Here is a 14,543-nt window from a genome sequence, read left to right as displayed (position 1 = left end):
ACTGGCTGCTTTTTTTTTTACGCTGTAATATCATACTATTCAACTGTCCCGGTTATCGCGCGAGCGTCCCCATGCGGCAAAGAAGGGGGTGTGGCCTCACGGGAGAGCCGTGTGTATGGGTCACGCCCTTTTTAACTAGACCACACCCTCAAAATAGCCAATGCACGTGTGCACGTCCCTCATGCCAATGCTTTAAAGTTGGGAGGTAAGCAATATAGATATAAGTTTGAAGTACAAACCCCGCCCAAATCTAACTCTCTCTGCACATGTTAGATCTGCTCCTCCGTGCAGTGCACATGGTTTTGTCCATGGTTTTGGCTGTAAATGCAATTAGTAGTTGAAGCAGAGGCGGATTTAGAGTCCGATTCAGATCTGCTCGCTAGGCTGCATGTTTTCGCAGCATAACAAGCAGGTTAGCACCACCACGGTGAACTCACGCAGGCCCTGACGAAGGTTGCCCTGTGCAGTGATTCTCATGTGGCCACACAGGAGAAATCATTCAATGGTTTACTATGGAATGATTTCTCCTACTGTGCCTGGCATGCAGCCGCAACGAGTGACCTAGGAATCATTCGGCAACTGCTTGTACTGACGCAAATTTGGGGAGGGCTCCGACAGCATGCGTCAGTCACCCAGCATATGGCCAGTGAAGGCTATCCTTTGCACGGTCCATACACAATGGGACCCCGCACACAGCCTATCGCGTGCATGCGTGGTCTGACGATGTCCGGATGACCTGCTGCCTTTCGAATGCTTCTAAATCGGGCCCTTAGACCCTATGGGGCCCTAGGCAAGATACAGGTTTGGGGCCCACCTCAAACAATCCACAGCACTATATGTTTGCTAATGATTGCAGCTGCCATCGATACAGTACCTTGGTGCATGCACAGTCTAAGGATAAATGCTCAGCTGCGTGTACATCGGCGAAAGCTGGCAGCAGGGCCTCTACCTCCAAGTCTGTCTGTTGGTACCCAGTTTGTTTTATCACTGTCTACTATTGTAAAGCGCAACGGAATCTGCTGCGCTATATAAGAAACTGTAAATAAATAATAAATTGTGTACAAATTAGAGCATCGGTTAGTACGTGTACAAACACTAGATTCTGGGTCACAGCCTCCCCTGATCTATTGCATAGTTTACAACCATCAGTGACTGCTTACCGTTTTACCATCGATGGAGAACACACAGATGACTATGGGCCGCATTTATCCGTTTTCTGGGGTTCACCGCAAATATTTAGTATCCCCCAAATGTATTAAAGGGGGACCGCAGCAGGGATCTCTGTTCTGCGATCCTCCCTGCAGCGCCGCCGGCCGCATCCCCCATAGGTTTCTATGGGGGATGCGAAGCTGCCCGATCTATCAACTTCGGGCAGCCCGGCATCGCACCCCTGGGCTATCGCCATTGTAATGTGGCGATAGCCCATTGTAGCCTATGGCTACACTTCGCACTGCCCGAGCAGGGCAGTGCGGTAAGAGGGGTCGGCGGGGGTCAGCGCATAACCGCGCATGCGCTGACTCCCCGGCTTCCGGATTAGGGCTTCGCAGGGACGGGCTCCTATCGGAGCCCTGTCCCTGCACACTAATATTGATACATTGCCCCGATATGATCGCATTTTACAATGCGATCCTGGGCGGTAATATTCCGCCCAGATTGCATTGTAAATGCGATCATGATAAATGGGCCCCTATATCTACTTCCTACCTTGTCCCTGTTGCACCCTCCCCCATAATTGACACTGGCAGATCAGCGTCCACAAAGAAGGGTATGGGACACTAAATTCTTCTTCGCAAATACAATGTGTTTAATTGAAGGCTCAAATACAGTAGGCAAAAATCCATACAGTCTATCTTTTATATCTTCTACCGGACTTTATGTGTTTTTGCATATTGTATTCTTTAATACCCCTTTTATATCAAAAAGGCCGGGTCGCACCCAAGTTTTTGATCCCCGCTTCAAGCCGGGTGCGACCCGGCGTTTTCTCCCATTTACACCACCGCTGCATCCCCCCCCCCGGCCGCTTGGAGATAGAAACATAGAAACATAGAATTTGACGGCAGATAAGAACCATTTGGCCCATCTAGTCTGCCCCTTTTTTACCCTTCAGGTAAACGCAACCCTTTTTAATCCTTATTTCTTTGTAAGGATATTCATATGCCTATCCCAAGCATGTTTAAATTGTTCTACTGTCTTAGCCTCTACCACCTCTGATGGGAGGCTATTCCACTTATCCACTACCCTTTCTGTGAAGTAATTCTTTCTAACATTTCCCCTGAACCTACCTCCCTTCAGTTTCAGTGCATGTCCTCGTGTTTTATTACTTGTTTTCCTTTGAAGAAAATTTCCCACCTGTACTATGTTAAAACCCTTGACATATTTGAAGATTTCTATCATGTCCCCCCTTTCCCTTCTCTGCTCCAAACTATACATGTTAAGATCTTTTAGTCTATCCAGGTAAGTTTTGTGATGTAGGCCATGAACCATTTTAGTTGCCCTTCTTTGTACACTCTCCAATGTATTTATATCCTTCTGAAGATATGGCCTCCAGAACTGGACACAGTATTCAAGATGAGGTCGTACCAATGACCTATAAAGTGGCATTATTACGTCTTTTTTTCTGCTACTGATTCCTCTCCCTATGCAACCAAGCATCTGACTAGCCTTCCTCATTGCTTTGTTACATTGCCTCCCTGCCTTTAAGTCACTTGAAATAGTGACTCCTAGATCTCTTTCCTCCTCAGTAGTTTCCATTATAGTACCCTTGATACTATATTGAGCCTTTGGGTTTTTGAGTCCCAAGTGCATAATTTTGCATTTTTTAGCATTAAACTGTAGTTGCCATTCTCTTGACCAATTCTCAAGTTTACTTAGATCATCAGTCATTTGATTTACCCCTCCTGGTGTGTCTACTCTGTTGCATATCTTTGTATCATCTGCAAAAAGGCATACTTTCCCTTCAATACCATTTGCAATGTCACTAACAAAGATATTAAAGAGCACTGGTCCAAGTACAGATCCCTGGGGTACTCCACTGGTAACATGTCCCTCCATAGAATGCACTCCATTTACGACAACTGTCTGTTTCCTATCCTGCAACCAGGTTCTTATCCATTTAATTGTTTTATAATCCAATCCCACATTTTCAAGTTTATTTAGCAGCCTGCGATGTGGGACAGTGTCAAATGCCTTACTAAAGTCTAGATATGCCACATCTACAGCCCCCCCTTCATCTAGTATTTTGGTCACGGAGTCAAAAAAGTCAATGAGACTTGTTTGGCATGATCTCCCTGCAGTAAAACCATGCTGTTTTGGATCCTGTAAGTTGTTTAATTTAAGATATTCCACTATTCTTTCTTTTAATAGTGTTTCCATTATTTTCCCTACTACTGATGTAAGGCTCACTGGTCTGTAGTTACTTGCTTCTTCTTTGCTTCCGCTTTTGTGCAGTGGAACTACATTTGCTTTTCTCCAGTCCTCTGGAACTGCACCTGTATCTAGTGACTGATTGAATAAATCTGTTAATGGCGCTACCAACACATCTTTTAGTTCTTTTAGTATCCTTGGATGCACTCCGTCTGGCCCCATTGATTTATCCACTTTCAGTCTTGAAAGTTCTGTTAGGACTTTCTCCCTAGTAAATGTACCTCCATCTACCTTATTTTTATGAATGTCATTGCAACTTAACTGTGGTCCCTTCCCTTCTCCTTCTATAGAGATGACGGATGACCGATCGCCGCCGCCGCCGGGACCCAGAGTGCTGCGCTGGGGGCAAGCCCAGCACTGAGGTAAGCTGCTGGGCTGCCCCCAGTCCCCTGTGCACCCCCCAGCCCTTGTCCGGGATGTGAATGGATGCCGCACACAGGCATCCATTCACCTCGTCCGCTGCCGCTGTCTGCAGGGTATAGCAGACAGCAGGTTGCACGTCCCCCATTTATGTAAATGTGAGCCGGGTCGATTGACTTGGCGTACCCAATTATACCGCCCTCTACCCAGGTCCTAGCCGTGTTCTACCATCAGGACCTGGGTAGAAGTCCCGTGTAAAGGGACACCGCGTGTCCAATTTACACCGCTGACCTGCCGAAGACCCAGGGTTTTGCGGAGGTGTAAAAGGGGTATAATTAAATGTAGTCTATTCATTTTGTTCTGAGTACTCTTAAGGCCCATACACACTGGGCGACTTTGAGCTGAAAGCCGCTCAAAACAGCAGGTTTGAGCGGCTTTCAGCTCAAAGCCACCCAGTGTGTATGGCCCGGCAATGACCAGTGAGTACTGCTGCGCACTCCCGCATCATCGCTGGGAACGCCGCTCATCTGCTGGTAATACCAGCAGAAGTGGCTTTGTGGATGGCAAAGCCATCCAACCCCCACTGACAGCGCCGGGCAGGGGGAAAGTGGCTCAGTGTGTATGCACTGAGCGGCTTTCCCCCAGCGATGAACGCGATCATCGCTGTCCATACACGCTGAGCATAATCACCTAGTGTGTATGGACCTTAAGATCAGATGGGGCCAATATGGAGGAGTCCTGGATTGGTCCAGGGATGGAGGTGCATGGATGAAGGGACAGCACCGGCCAGAAGGGAGAGTTGCGGCCAACATTATCGAGCCTTGGCGCGTTGGCGCTGTGCCTTTTTGGACAGCTTTGCCGGACAGTACGCATTTCTAATCATGCAGTAACCTCAAGATACATTGCATCGATATGAAACTTACCGGCAGCTATAGACCCCTTAGTACAGGCATGTCCAAACTATGGCGTCCAGTTGTTGATAGGCAGCTCCTCCCTTCACCCCGCTCTTAGGCAGCCATGGAGGCCACGGGGTCTCTGGGAGTTGTAGTTCCTGCCACCGCCGGCTTCTCTTTGGTGAGTGGCGGCCAAGAATACATCTCTCCGGGTGCACCGTGGGGGACACGACCCCTGTTCTCGTACACATCCCCTTGCATGGTACCAAGGGGATTCGTGGGGGAAGGTAGGGGGCGTTCAGGCGGCATTTAAGCACTCGGTAAGCAGTGAATTTTGCACATTGTGATTCTGAATCAGGCCCTAAAGCCAGTTTTTAGAACTGAGATGTTGCCCCTAGCAACCAATCAGATTCTATTAATCATTTATCTAGCACCTTCTAATCTAGAGGATAATAGCTAGAAACCTATTGGTTGCTAGGGGCAACATCTCACACTTAGAAACACTTAGTAAATTTACCCTTAAGTGTCCTTTTCTGTGTCATAAGCAAAGATTGGGGGTCTTTGATGTTTTTCAGATGATACAAAGAGAGGGGAGATATACATGGGATAATGGGGTATATATAACAACTAACGTTAAGTGCATTGGCTGCACTTATCGCTAGTTAACTAGGGGATTGTTTTTTCAAATGTATTACTAGCGCACCTAATGTGCGCTAGGGACAGACCGCCGAGTAACGCTCAGCAGGGCTGTCCCCTGCATTCCCCCCAGCAATCAGCGGCCGGGGCGATGTACTAACTGCCTTTTAGGCATTAATTCACCCCGGCCGCTTTGTCAGCTCAGGGCTTGCGTTGTCCTATCCCAACTGCAGGGACAATGCTAGCCCCGCTGCTGGCTCCGGGCTGCGTTTGAGATCTCACGATAACAGCAAGATCTCGCGCATGCCCAGTGATCCGGCCGGACAGCCAGAGACCTCACATCAAGGTGAACTGATGCGCTGTCTCCAGGAGGGGGACATCGACGGAGGGGGGAGTTTGCTCTCCCCGGCTTCGGTAGACAAGATATTAATACATCTTGTCGGCATCCCTTCCTGCTTCACCTCGTTAATAAAGCGAAGTAGAAAGCATTACCAGCGAAATAACCACAATGAGATGTTAGCAGTGTACACTGAAAACTCTCTCCTCAGGAAAAGCTATGCTTCAAAACACAGGAGTTGTTTTATAAAGAGTAATAATATTCACCACGTTCCAGACGGCCTGCTGCTCTTTCCAAGGTTTTTGAACAACAATAACACAAATTCACCTCATGAGCTTAGCAATTGTATTTATTTTAAATAACATAACGCTGTTAAAAAAAAAAAATCAACATGCGGCACAGACAGGTAGCAATAATACACCCAAAATATACAATAACCCCTGTGAAGAAAGTTTCTCTGGCCTGCCAGATGCATTACACAGATTAAAAGACTCTGTTTCTGAAATGTGATACACGGCGACTGTCGCTGACTGGTCCATGGAGTGACAGTGAGTGTGTGAGATCAGCCGAAGTCAGGACTGGGACATACACGCCCAATGGCTGAACCTAATAAGAGATAATCAATGAGGCGACCTCACATTGTATTCAATAGAATTGTATATAACAACACTGTTATTATCGTGTAAGATGGCTAAATAACACACAAAGTGCAGATATCAGCTTGTGTCAGTACTTCAAAAGTGGGTTTGCGATTGGGTAAGGCCAGCATACAGCACAGTGTCTAAATAAGAATTTGTGGTTCACTTTGTAGCTGTGTTTATTTGCAGTGGTAGGAAGCTAACCGGATATTCAGATGTCAGACAATGTCTAGGTTAACAGTCAATAGGATAACAATTACAAGAGGTCGACACAAGCAATTCTTCATTTTTTGGACTTTTTAATTCTTAAACCAGCTCCTAACTGCTTAAACACAGCCTGTAATATGGCAGTTGGGAGCTGGTTGGTTAGTACCTTATCTCTCTCCACTCTTTTTCCAAGCTTTGATACATCTTCTCCATTGTGTTGTATCTGATCTCTACTACTAAGTCATACAGATCACCCATGCACACCAGTAATAATGGATGAGTTTGGACAGAAGAAAACAGTTATGTACAATTATCCAGGTCCATTTATCAATGTCTTAACTATATTAAACTTGTGCATAAGATAAATGGTGCTCCAGCCAATCAGCTCCCAACTGTCATTTTTCAAACACCACGCCGTTGGGCTACAGCACCATTTATCATACACAAGTTTTAAAAAGCTAAAATTTGTTGCTAAATGGGCCCATTTTCTGAAACATTTATATGCTGTGTGTTTACTATAGGGAACAATGATCCCTACTTCAAGTTGAAGATTAGCAGGGATGTGGGAATTGTGGCTGGATTTAGAGCAGGCTGGTCAAACTGGTCCTAGAGATCTACCAATGGTCGACATTTCCCAGACTCCTTAGCTGGTGCACAGCTGTAGTCATTACTAACTGTCACATGTCCCAGACTCCCTAGCTGGTGCACAGCTGTAGTCATTACTAACTGTCACATGTCCCAGACTCCCTAGCTGGTGCACAGCTGTAGTCATTACTAACTGTCACATGTCCCAGACTCCCTAGCTGGTGCACAGCTGTAGTCATTACTAACTGTCACATGGCCCAGACTCCCTAGCTGGTGCACAGCTGTAGTCATTACTAACTGTCACATGGCCCAGACTCCCTAGCTGGTCCACAGCTGGAGTCATTACTAACTGTCACATAGCCCATACTCCCTAGCTGGTGCACAGCTGTAGTCATTACTAACTGTCACATGTCCCAGACTCCCTAGCTGGTGCACAGCTGTAGCCATTACTAACTGTCACATAGCCCAGACTCCCTAGCTGGTGCACAGCTGTAGTCATTACTAACCGTCATATAGCCCAGACTCCCTAGCTGGTGCACAGCTGTAGTCATTACTAACTGTCACATTTCCCAGACTCCCTAGCTGGTGCACAGCTGTAGTCATTACTAACTGTCACATGGTCCAGGCTCCCTAGCTGGTCCACAGCTGGAGTCATTACTAACTGTCACATTGCCCAGACTCCCTAGCTGGTGCACAGCTGTAGTCATTACTAACTGTCACATAGCCCAGACTCCCTAGCTGGTGCACAGCTGTAGTCATTACTAACCGTCATATAGCCCAGACTCCCTAGCTGGTGCACAGCTGTAGTCATTACTAACTGTCACATTTCCCAGACTCCCTAGCTGGTGCACAGCTGTAGTCATTACTAACTGTCACATGGTCCAGGCTCCCTAGCTGGTCCACAGCTGGAGTCATTACTAACTGTCACATTGCCCAGACTCCCTAGCTGGTGCACAGTTGTAGTCATTACTGTCACATTTTCATGCTGCATTCATTCCTACTATAGACCCACAGGTTGCCTGAGGCATATGAACTGTTGGTAGAGCTTGAGGACAGGTTTGGCCACCCCTGGTTTAGAGCAAAGCCCCATACACACTAAACAAGTCCCCACCAACGCCATACCTGCCAACATTTATAATACTCAAAGCAGGTCCTGCGGCTCCAAAAGGGTGGCCGGTATGAAAAGGAGAAGGGGCTAAGGGGCGTGGTCTCTGGTAGAGGGGGCATGGCCTGGTGCTGTGACCCAGTTTTTACCATTTTAGGGGCTGTTCCCAACACTCCCCTAGCGACTGAGCAGCGCCCAGCTCCCTTCCTGCACTGAAGAGATTCGTACCCTCATATGAGGGTACAGAAGTATTGAAGATCCTTCTATAGGAAGATTCGCATTGAATTTATTCCTTACAACATCCAATAGTGGAAACACCTTGGTGCGGGACCGCTAGCACACACCTACACGGACCATATCGGATGCGAAACATCGCTAAAAAGCAACAGAAATTTGCAGCGGACAGCGGCACATATGACTCTGATCAGATGTGCACGGGTCAGCAAAATCACCAAATCGCATGGTGTATGGGGGCCGTACCATTGCGGGCACCTAGAAGGATATAGTGATCCCCATAGAATATAGCACATCAGTCATATTAAGTGATCCTTGTTCCTCTGTACCTCAGCGCCAAGGACTTCTGTATTCTATAAGGGAACACTGTGCATGATGTGATGCCAGCGGGGAACCAGGACTTTAGGGGGACAGTAATTAGGTCATCCAATCTCGCTCGACGCAGCATATGAGTTTTTCATTTTACTTTCTTACTTTTCCATAAACAAGGCCTGTTTGGGATGGGTAAAGGGCCAAGTGCAGAAGTACTGGTACACTATTTGGGAATCCATGTGCTACAAGACACATATTGACGCCCCAAAAACCTAAAAAAATCTCAGGTCGACCTTTTGCTTGTGTCAACCTTTTTCCCATGGGGTGATTCAGCCCTGCTCGCAGCAGATCCGAATTTGCACCTCTGTCGATGTTTGGGTACGTGCAGGCCGCGGGCTGAGAGCGCCTTCGGCTAGGATTTCCTTCGTGATAGGTGGGCCCCAATGAACGCAGGCATTTCTCTGCCGGCACCGGGCGGGGGGATGACGTCGGTGCCCACCCTGATTTCGCGTCGATCCGTGCAGCCGCCGAGTGACCCCTGGGCAGTGGAGAAGAACACTATTTCCTCTCTGTGCGGCACTACCGATCCGACAATTGCCCGTACACAGCCATCCGCAGCCACATGGGGAGGGGGCCGCGTTCACCTGTTTGCTAAGCTCTGAACACATGCAGCCCAGCGAACAGGTCTGAATCAAAAAATTATAGCTGGGAGTTGATTGGTTGGTACTTTGGGCCTGATGGTCGCTGACGGGGCGACCATCAGACCGCCCAGCCATGGGAATGCACATAAAATGCTGGGCGTTTCCATACGTTATCCCACTGACGTCTCCATCCCGCCCCCCCGTGTGACCGCAGTGGTGACTGTGCATCCGCACAACGGCCCTGCACATGTGTATAATAGCATATACACACGCGCAGAGCCAAAACATCACCCCCCGAAGCGAAGAGGCCGGAGACCGATAGTTAGAGAATCAGGCCCTTTATCTCATTCAAGTTTATCTCTCTCCAAGGCTTAGTAAATATGTCCCATGGAGTGAAAGGCCAGCTAAAGAGTGTCAATGTGGTTCCCAACCCTGGTCCTCAAATACCCACAACAGTGCACGTTTTCCAGGCCTCCATATAGAATCACAGGTGACATAATTAGCTCCACCTGTGATCTTTTAAGATGTGTTTGAATAATGAGTGCACCTGCCGGGTGACCTGGAAAACCGTGCATTGTTGGGGGTACTGGAGGACCAGGGTTGGGAACCACTGGCCTAGACAAACCATGTTACAAAGAAATTGTTGGGTTTTATTTGCATGCAGAGATAAATGACTTGTTTCTGCACATAGCACGCATACACCTTCTGGCAATTGTTTAAACCAGGATGCACCCTCCTCCAAGCTCGCACGCAGTGCTCCCTTGAGCCGCCCGGGACCTTCCTGGGCGGCAGGATGGCGTGTGATATTTCGCATGCAATCCCAGCCGAGACTGCCTGGCTCAGAAGCAATACAGAGCGTTGCTTCTGTAGCAGAGCCGCCTAGAGGGGCCGCGCATTGCATCGGACCTGCTGTCAGTTACCTGCAACGTGGTCTCGTTTCCTGTGATTAATTTCTGCAATCACAGGGAAAGAGCCCAAATGACAGGTACACCGCCCAGTATACGGGGCCTTAAGTCTACTTTTCCTAATCCGATCTGTTTTGCCGATCTTCTAATCAAAATTGCCAATTGGCAGCCATCAGTGATCAAAAAAACTCTGGGAATCAGGGAAATTCTGCATGTTAAAATGATCTTGAATATTTTTTTTTTTTTTTTGGGCTGGGGTCCGCAAATCAGGGAAATTAAACAGTCATCTGGGAATTGTGTCAATCCATTACAGATATATGGAAGCCATGAGGAGTATTTCAGTTAGCAGTCATGGCCACAAGGTGGCGGTGCATGCTTGTTTGTCTGAGAGTCACAACCAACAACATTGCAGACCTCATAGAGGGGTGATAAAAAAATGAATGATAGACAGTGTGAGCCCCACAGCAACATTTTGAAGGAGCCCTTTCCCATCTAGAGACCTCTCCACAGCAGTTGGTCATTGTCCCTAGTTTTTATGAATTATAGTGGTGTCCTAGATAGTGTTATACCCAATAGTAGCACTTTCGTTCCCAATATAATACACAGTGCCCCTGATTCATATTATATCACATTGTGGTGCCCCAACTTAACAATATACCACATTGTAATGCTGCCAATACACATCCCGGACAATGCCCTCACTTACAGATTAGTCAGGTGAGATGGCCCCTAAGCTTCTGGGCCCCATAGCAATGGTAAGACAGCATCTACTATAGCTACCCCAATGACTGTAAACAATATATAGTGTAGGATACAAAACAGATATTGGGCAATATTTCTTGGCCCCCACATGTACCTACAGCTAGTTCATGCCACATAACGGCAATATAACAATTATGTCCAGTGTTTGTGATAGATAATTGTGAGCCCAATACACAATAGGGAAGATCTTCACCTTCAGATGACTTTAATTTGATGTGTATCCTCCTGCAATTTTAATTTATTTAAAGTGAGATTTTCTATTTTGTGAGAGAATACAAAATTCATGGGGGGGGGGGGTGTGGATTTAAATAGGATGAGATGAGAGATTCCGAAAGTGAGAGATTTGGTAAGACATCTCCAGTTTTTTTTTTTTTTTAAAGCGGCAATCATTTACACTGCAAAACTAGTTTTGCAGTGTAAATGATTGCCGCTTTTAAAAACCTGGAGATTTCTTACCTAATCTCTCACTTTCTGAATCTCTCATCCTATTAAATCTCACCCATGTTGTGCTTACTCATTTTTCCATGCATCCCATAGAGGGACATAGGTTTTGAGACCATGGTTTTGGTTAGTTATTTAAAGCGGCAATCGTTTATAAGGCAGTTTTGTTTAGTTATTTTTTAAATTCAAAATGATGCCGGTTACGTAATGTTATAACCTACCGGAGCGTTCCATAATGAGTCTTGATTAACACATAAACCAGAAAACATGTGAGCAATTTATCAATTAATACTTTTAGTCCTATTTTCATCTTTTTGTAGCATTTCAAACTCTATTAGAAATAGATCTTTTATTATGACACCACCTCTACACTGTTATGCACATTATCCGTTGTATTGCGATTTGCAGGTACAATGTAGGTTCTACATATAGTTATGTGTTTCTTATATACTGGCCGGATCACATCTTGTCTATATATACACTATTCTTATTGTCATCTAAAGCTTTCCATGGGGGGGGGGGGGGGGGGGGGGGGGGGGGTTGCTCTTTTTTCAATTGTTCCATTATAAATACATTTTAAGCTAAATATTATATACAAGGCTTATATACACATAGTAACGGACCCAGACCTATTATGCAGACTTCCGTATTGGGCATTTTTGATTTTTAGTGCCAAAGGGGTGTGGCTTAATATATGGGAGGAGGCATGTATGCCGATCTTGCTGTGGTTTAGGTACCTCAGGAGCATGGTCTAATGTGTGTGGGATGTTTCTAGTAAACAAATGCACAAGCAGAATTGCAATCATTGTAATAACCTCCCATGTAGAACCAATCACAAGGTACTCGTTTGTAAAGTACAGGGTTATCTAAAACCTATAGAAACCTTTAACCTGTTCATCCAAGAGAGGAAGTGACAAAGGGGTGTGGCCAAATATATGGGAGGAGGCAGTATGCCAATCTTGCTGTGGTTTAGGAAGCTCATGGGCGTGATCTAATGTGTACACAATGGACTCCTTAAGGTGAGGATTTCAGTGAGGAAGCTTTGCAGGGGGACTAGTATGCTAATGAATCTGGCTAGTATGCTAATTCACCTGCCATGCAAAACCCTGCCACTACCGTCCCAGTTCTCTTCATCAGTGAGCGAGAAGAGGCCAGCATATTATATCTGGCTATCCCTATTCTAAAGGGAATCAGGAAAGTCGGGACTGAGGCCAATAACAGCAGCCTGTAGGAAACATATACGCCTCTCTCAGCCACTTGGCATTTCTACATATCCCGGGCTCTCCAGCTCTTATTAAACGGCAATAATCCATTATTCTCCGCCATAGTCTCAGCAATGAATTGCCACCTGTTGATCCCGGTTCCGGCTACGGCGAGCGGTATGCATTATTGCTGCATTAAAACTGAAAACATAGAAAGACAATCATAATTTATACAAAGTCATACAACAAACATACGTAGCAGTTACAAAGTAGATCGATATTAAACACACATGGCTATTGAACTTCTTTAGTAAACCAATACTTAGGATGGTTACCGCTCTATATTATCGAACGGAACGGTCACTGTGACTAATCAGGACAGCTTCTATTCATTGTGACGTATATAGCACATTGTGAGGACTGCGGGTTTTCAGTGTTCCAAGCGAGGCCCAAAGTCAAATGATAATCCTACTGACATATTATTTTGTGGCGGATGAAACAGCAGCTATGTACTCATCGATGAACAATGGAATCCAACGTAAGTGATATGAGCGGGAAAGAGGGGAACTCTGGGAAAAGTCACGCCTGGGTTTTTGTGAGCTCTGGCGCCACCTTTTGTCTGGTGGTATGAATTGCTCTTTTAAGGCAGTGAAGAGACATTCTGTGGTGCTCGGGTGTTGGTGGCACTCACGCCGTTTCCATGTTAGAGGCAGAGGTACTTTTCTTCCTGAATCGAGGCTTATGGATTCTGGGAGGAGGCTGGAGAGAAAGGAGAGAAATTATTGGCGTCTTATGCAGTATTTAAAGTACAACTTTCATGCACTTTTTATGGGGGGGGGGGGATTTATACAAGGAGCCAGATGTACTAAGCCTCGAAAAGTGATAAAGTGGAGAGAGATAAAGTACCAGACAATCAGCTCCCAACTGCTACATGTCAGGGTGTATTTGAAAAGTTAGGAGCTGGTATGGTGCTTTATGTGAGGTTATCAGACTCACTGTAAATCTGTAATTACTATATTTTATTAGGTGTAGTAATTAATGTACTATTTTAGTCCGTCGGTACCCTCATATTCCCCATAGATGTTTCTATTCCCCATATCTGTGTGTACCATAGTATTAGATGCTGTTAAGCAAATCTGGTCGGACAGGAAATAACCTTGTGGTGAATTCTTTCCTGGGTATGTCCAATTACCATACTTTTGTTCCTGCTATCAACAGGAAATGTTCACAGGGGGTAATCAGGACATAACCAAATTACCTTAATTGTATTTACACTCCTTTGTGCCTTTCTGGACTCTAGTAGACTCTTTGGGGCCTGACCCAGCAGGGGGGGGGCAGCAGCAGTACCTGGGAGGGGGGATAAACCTGACTCTTGAATCCACCAATCGAGATCGAGTGCAAGCCCACTGATGGTATGGAGACGCGTGGGAAATTAGAAGTTTTTAAAATGACTTGCACACAAGCCAGGAGGGAGATTTTTATGGACTGTCCTGGACTAAGAGGTTGTGCTCTGTCTGGGTATCGTGTGGACTTATCTGCTATCACTGCTGTGTGGAGGAGTGATAGTTTTGTGCTTTGGAACTGCTGCTGCAAGGACTGCCATTGGACTGCTACCCGATAACATTTATATGCTACATTTGCCTCTTGTTCCTGTCTTTATCTACATGTGTGTGCTGTGATAAAAATAAACCATATTTTGGTTTCATCTGCTCGGTGTCTGAGTGATTGAGGAACTCGTATCTTCACATTTGGTGGCAGCAGTGGGATCATTCAGACACCAACCTTCGAGCACAGAAAGCGCAGAGAACAGAGGATCAGACCATATGTAAGGAAACGGAAAATGCAATAAGGTGATGTTCAGC

The 14,543-nt window shown here is 46.1% G+C and overlaps 1 protein-coding gene across 3 annotated transcripts in view; it reads right to left on the bottom strand.

Annotated features, from left to right (window-relative positions):
• Positions 1-5,980: 5,980 nt before the first annotated feature.
• REEP1 (receptor accessory protein 1) overlaps positions 5,981-14,543 on the bottom strand; it is a 92,746-nt gene continuing 84,183 nt past the window's right edge. For all 3 annotated transcript variants that reach the window (XM_083145991.1, XM_083145910.1, XM_083145829.1), the window contains one exon: positions 5,981-13,440. In XM_083145991.1, coding sequence (XP_083002117.1) covers positions 13,369-13,440 — 72 coding nt within the window. In that variant the 3' untranslated portion in view covers positions 5,981-13,368. The remainder of the gene's footprint in view (positions 13,441-14,543) is intronic.

The sequence above is a fragment of the Crinia signifera genome, chromosome 1 (assembly GCF_055691185.1).
Source record: "Crinia signifera chromosome 1, ASM5569118v1, whole genome shotgun sequence".
Taxonomy (NCBI): domain Eukaryota; kingdom Metazoa; phylum Chordata; class Amphibia; order Anura; family Myobatrachidae; genus Crinia; species Crinia signifera.
This window is presented reverse-complemented; position numbering and strand designations above follow the sequence as displayed.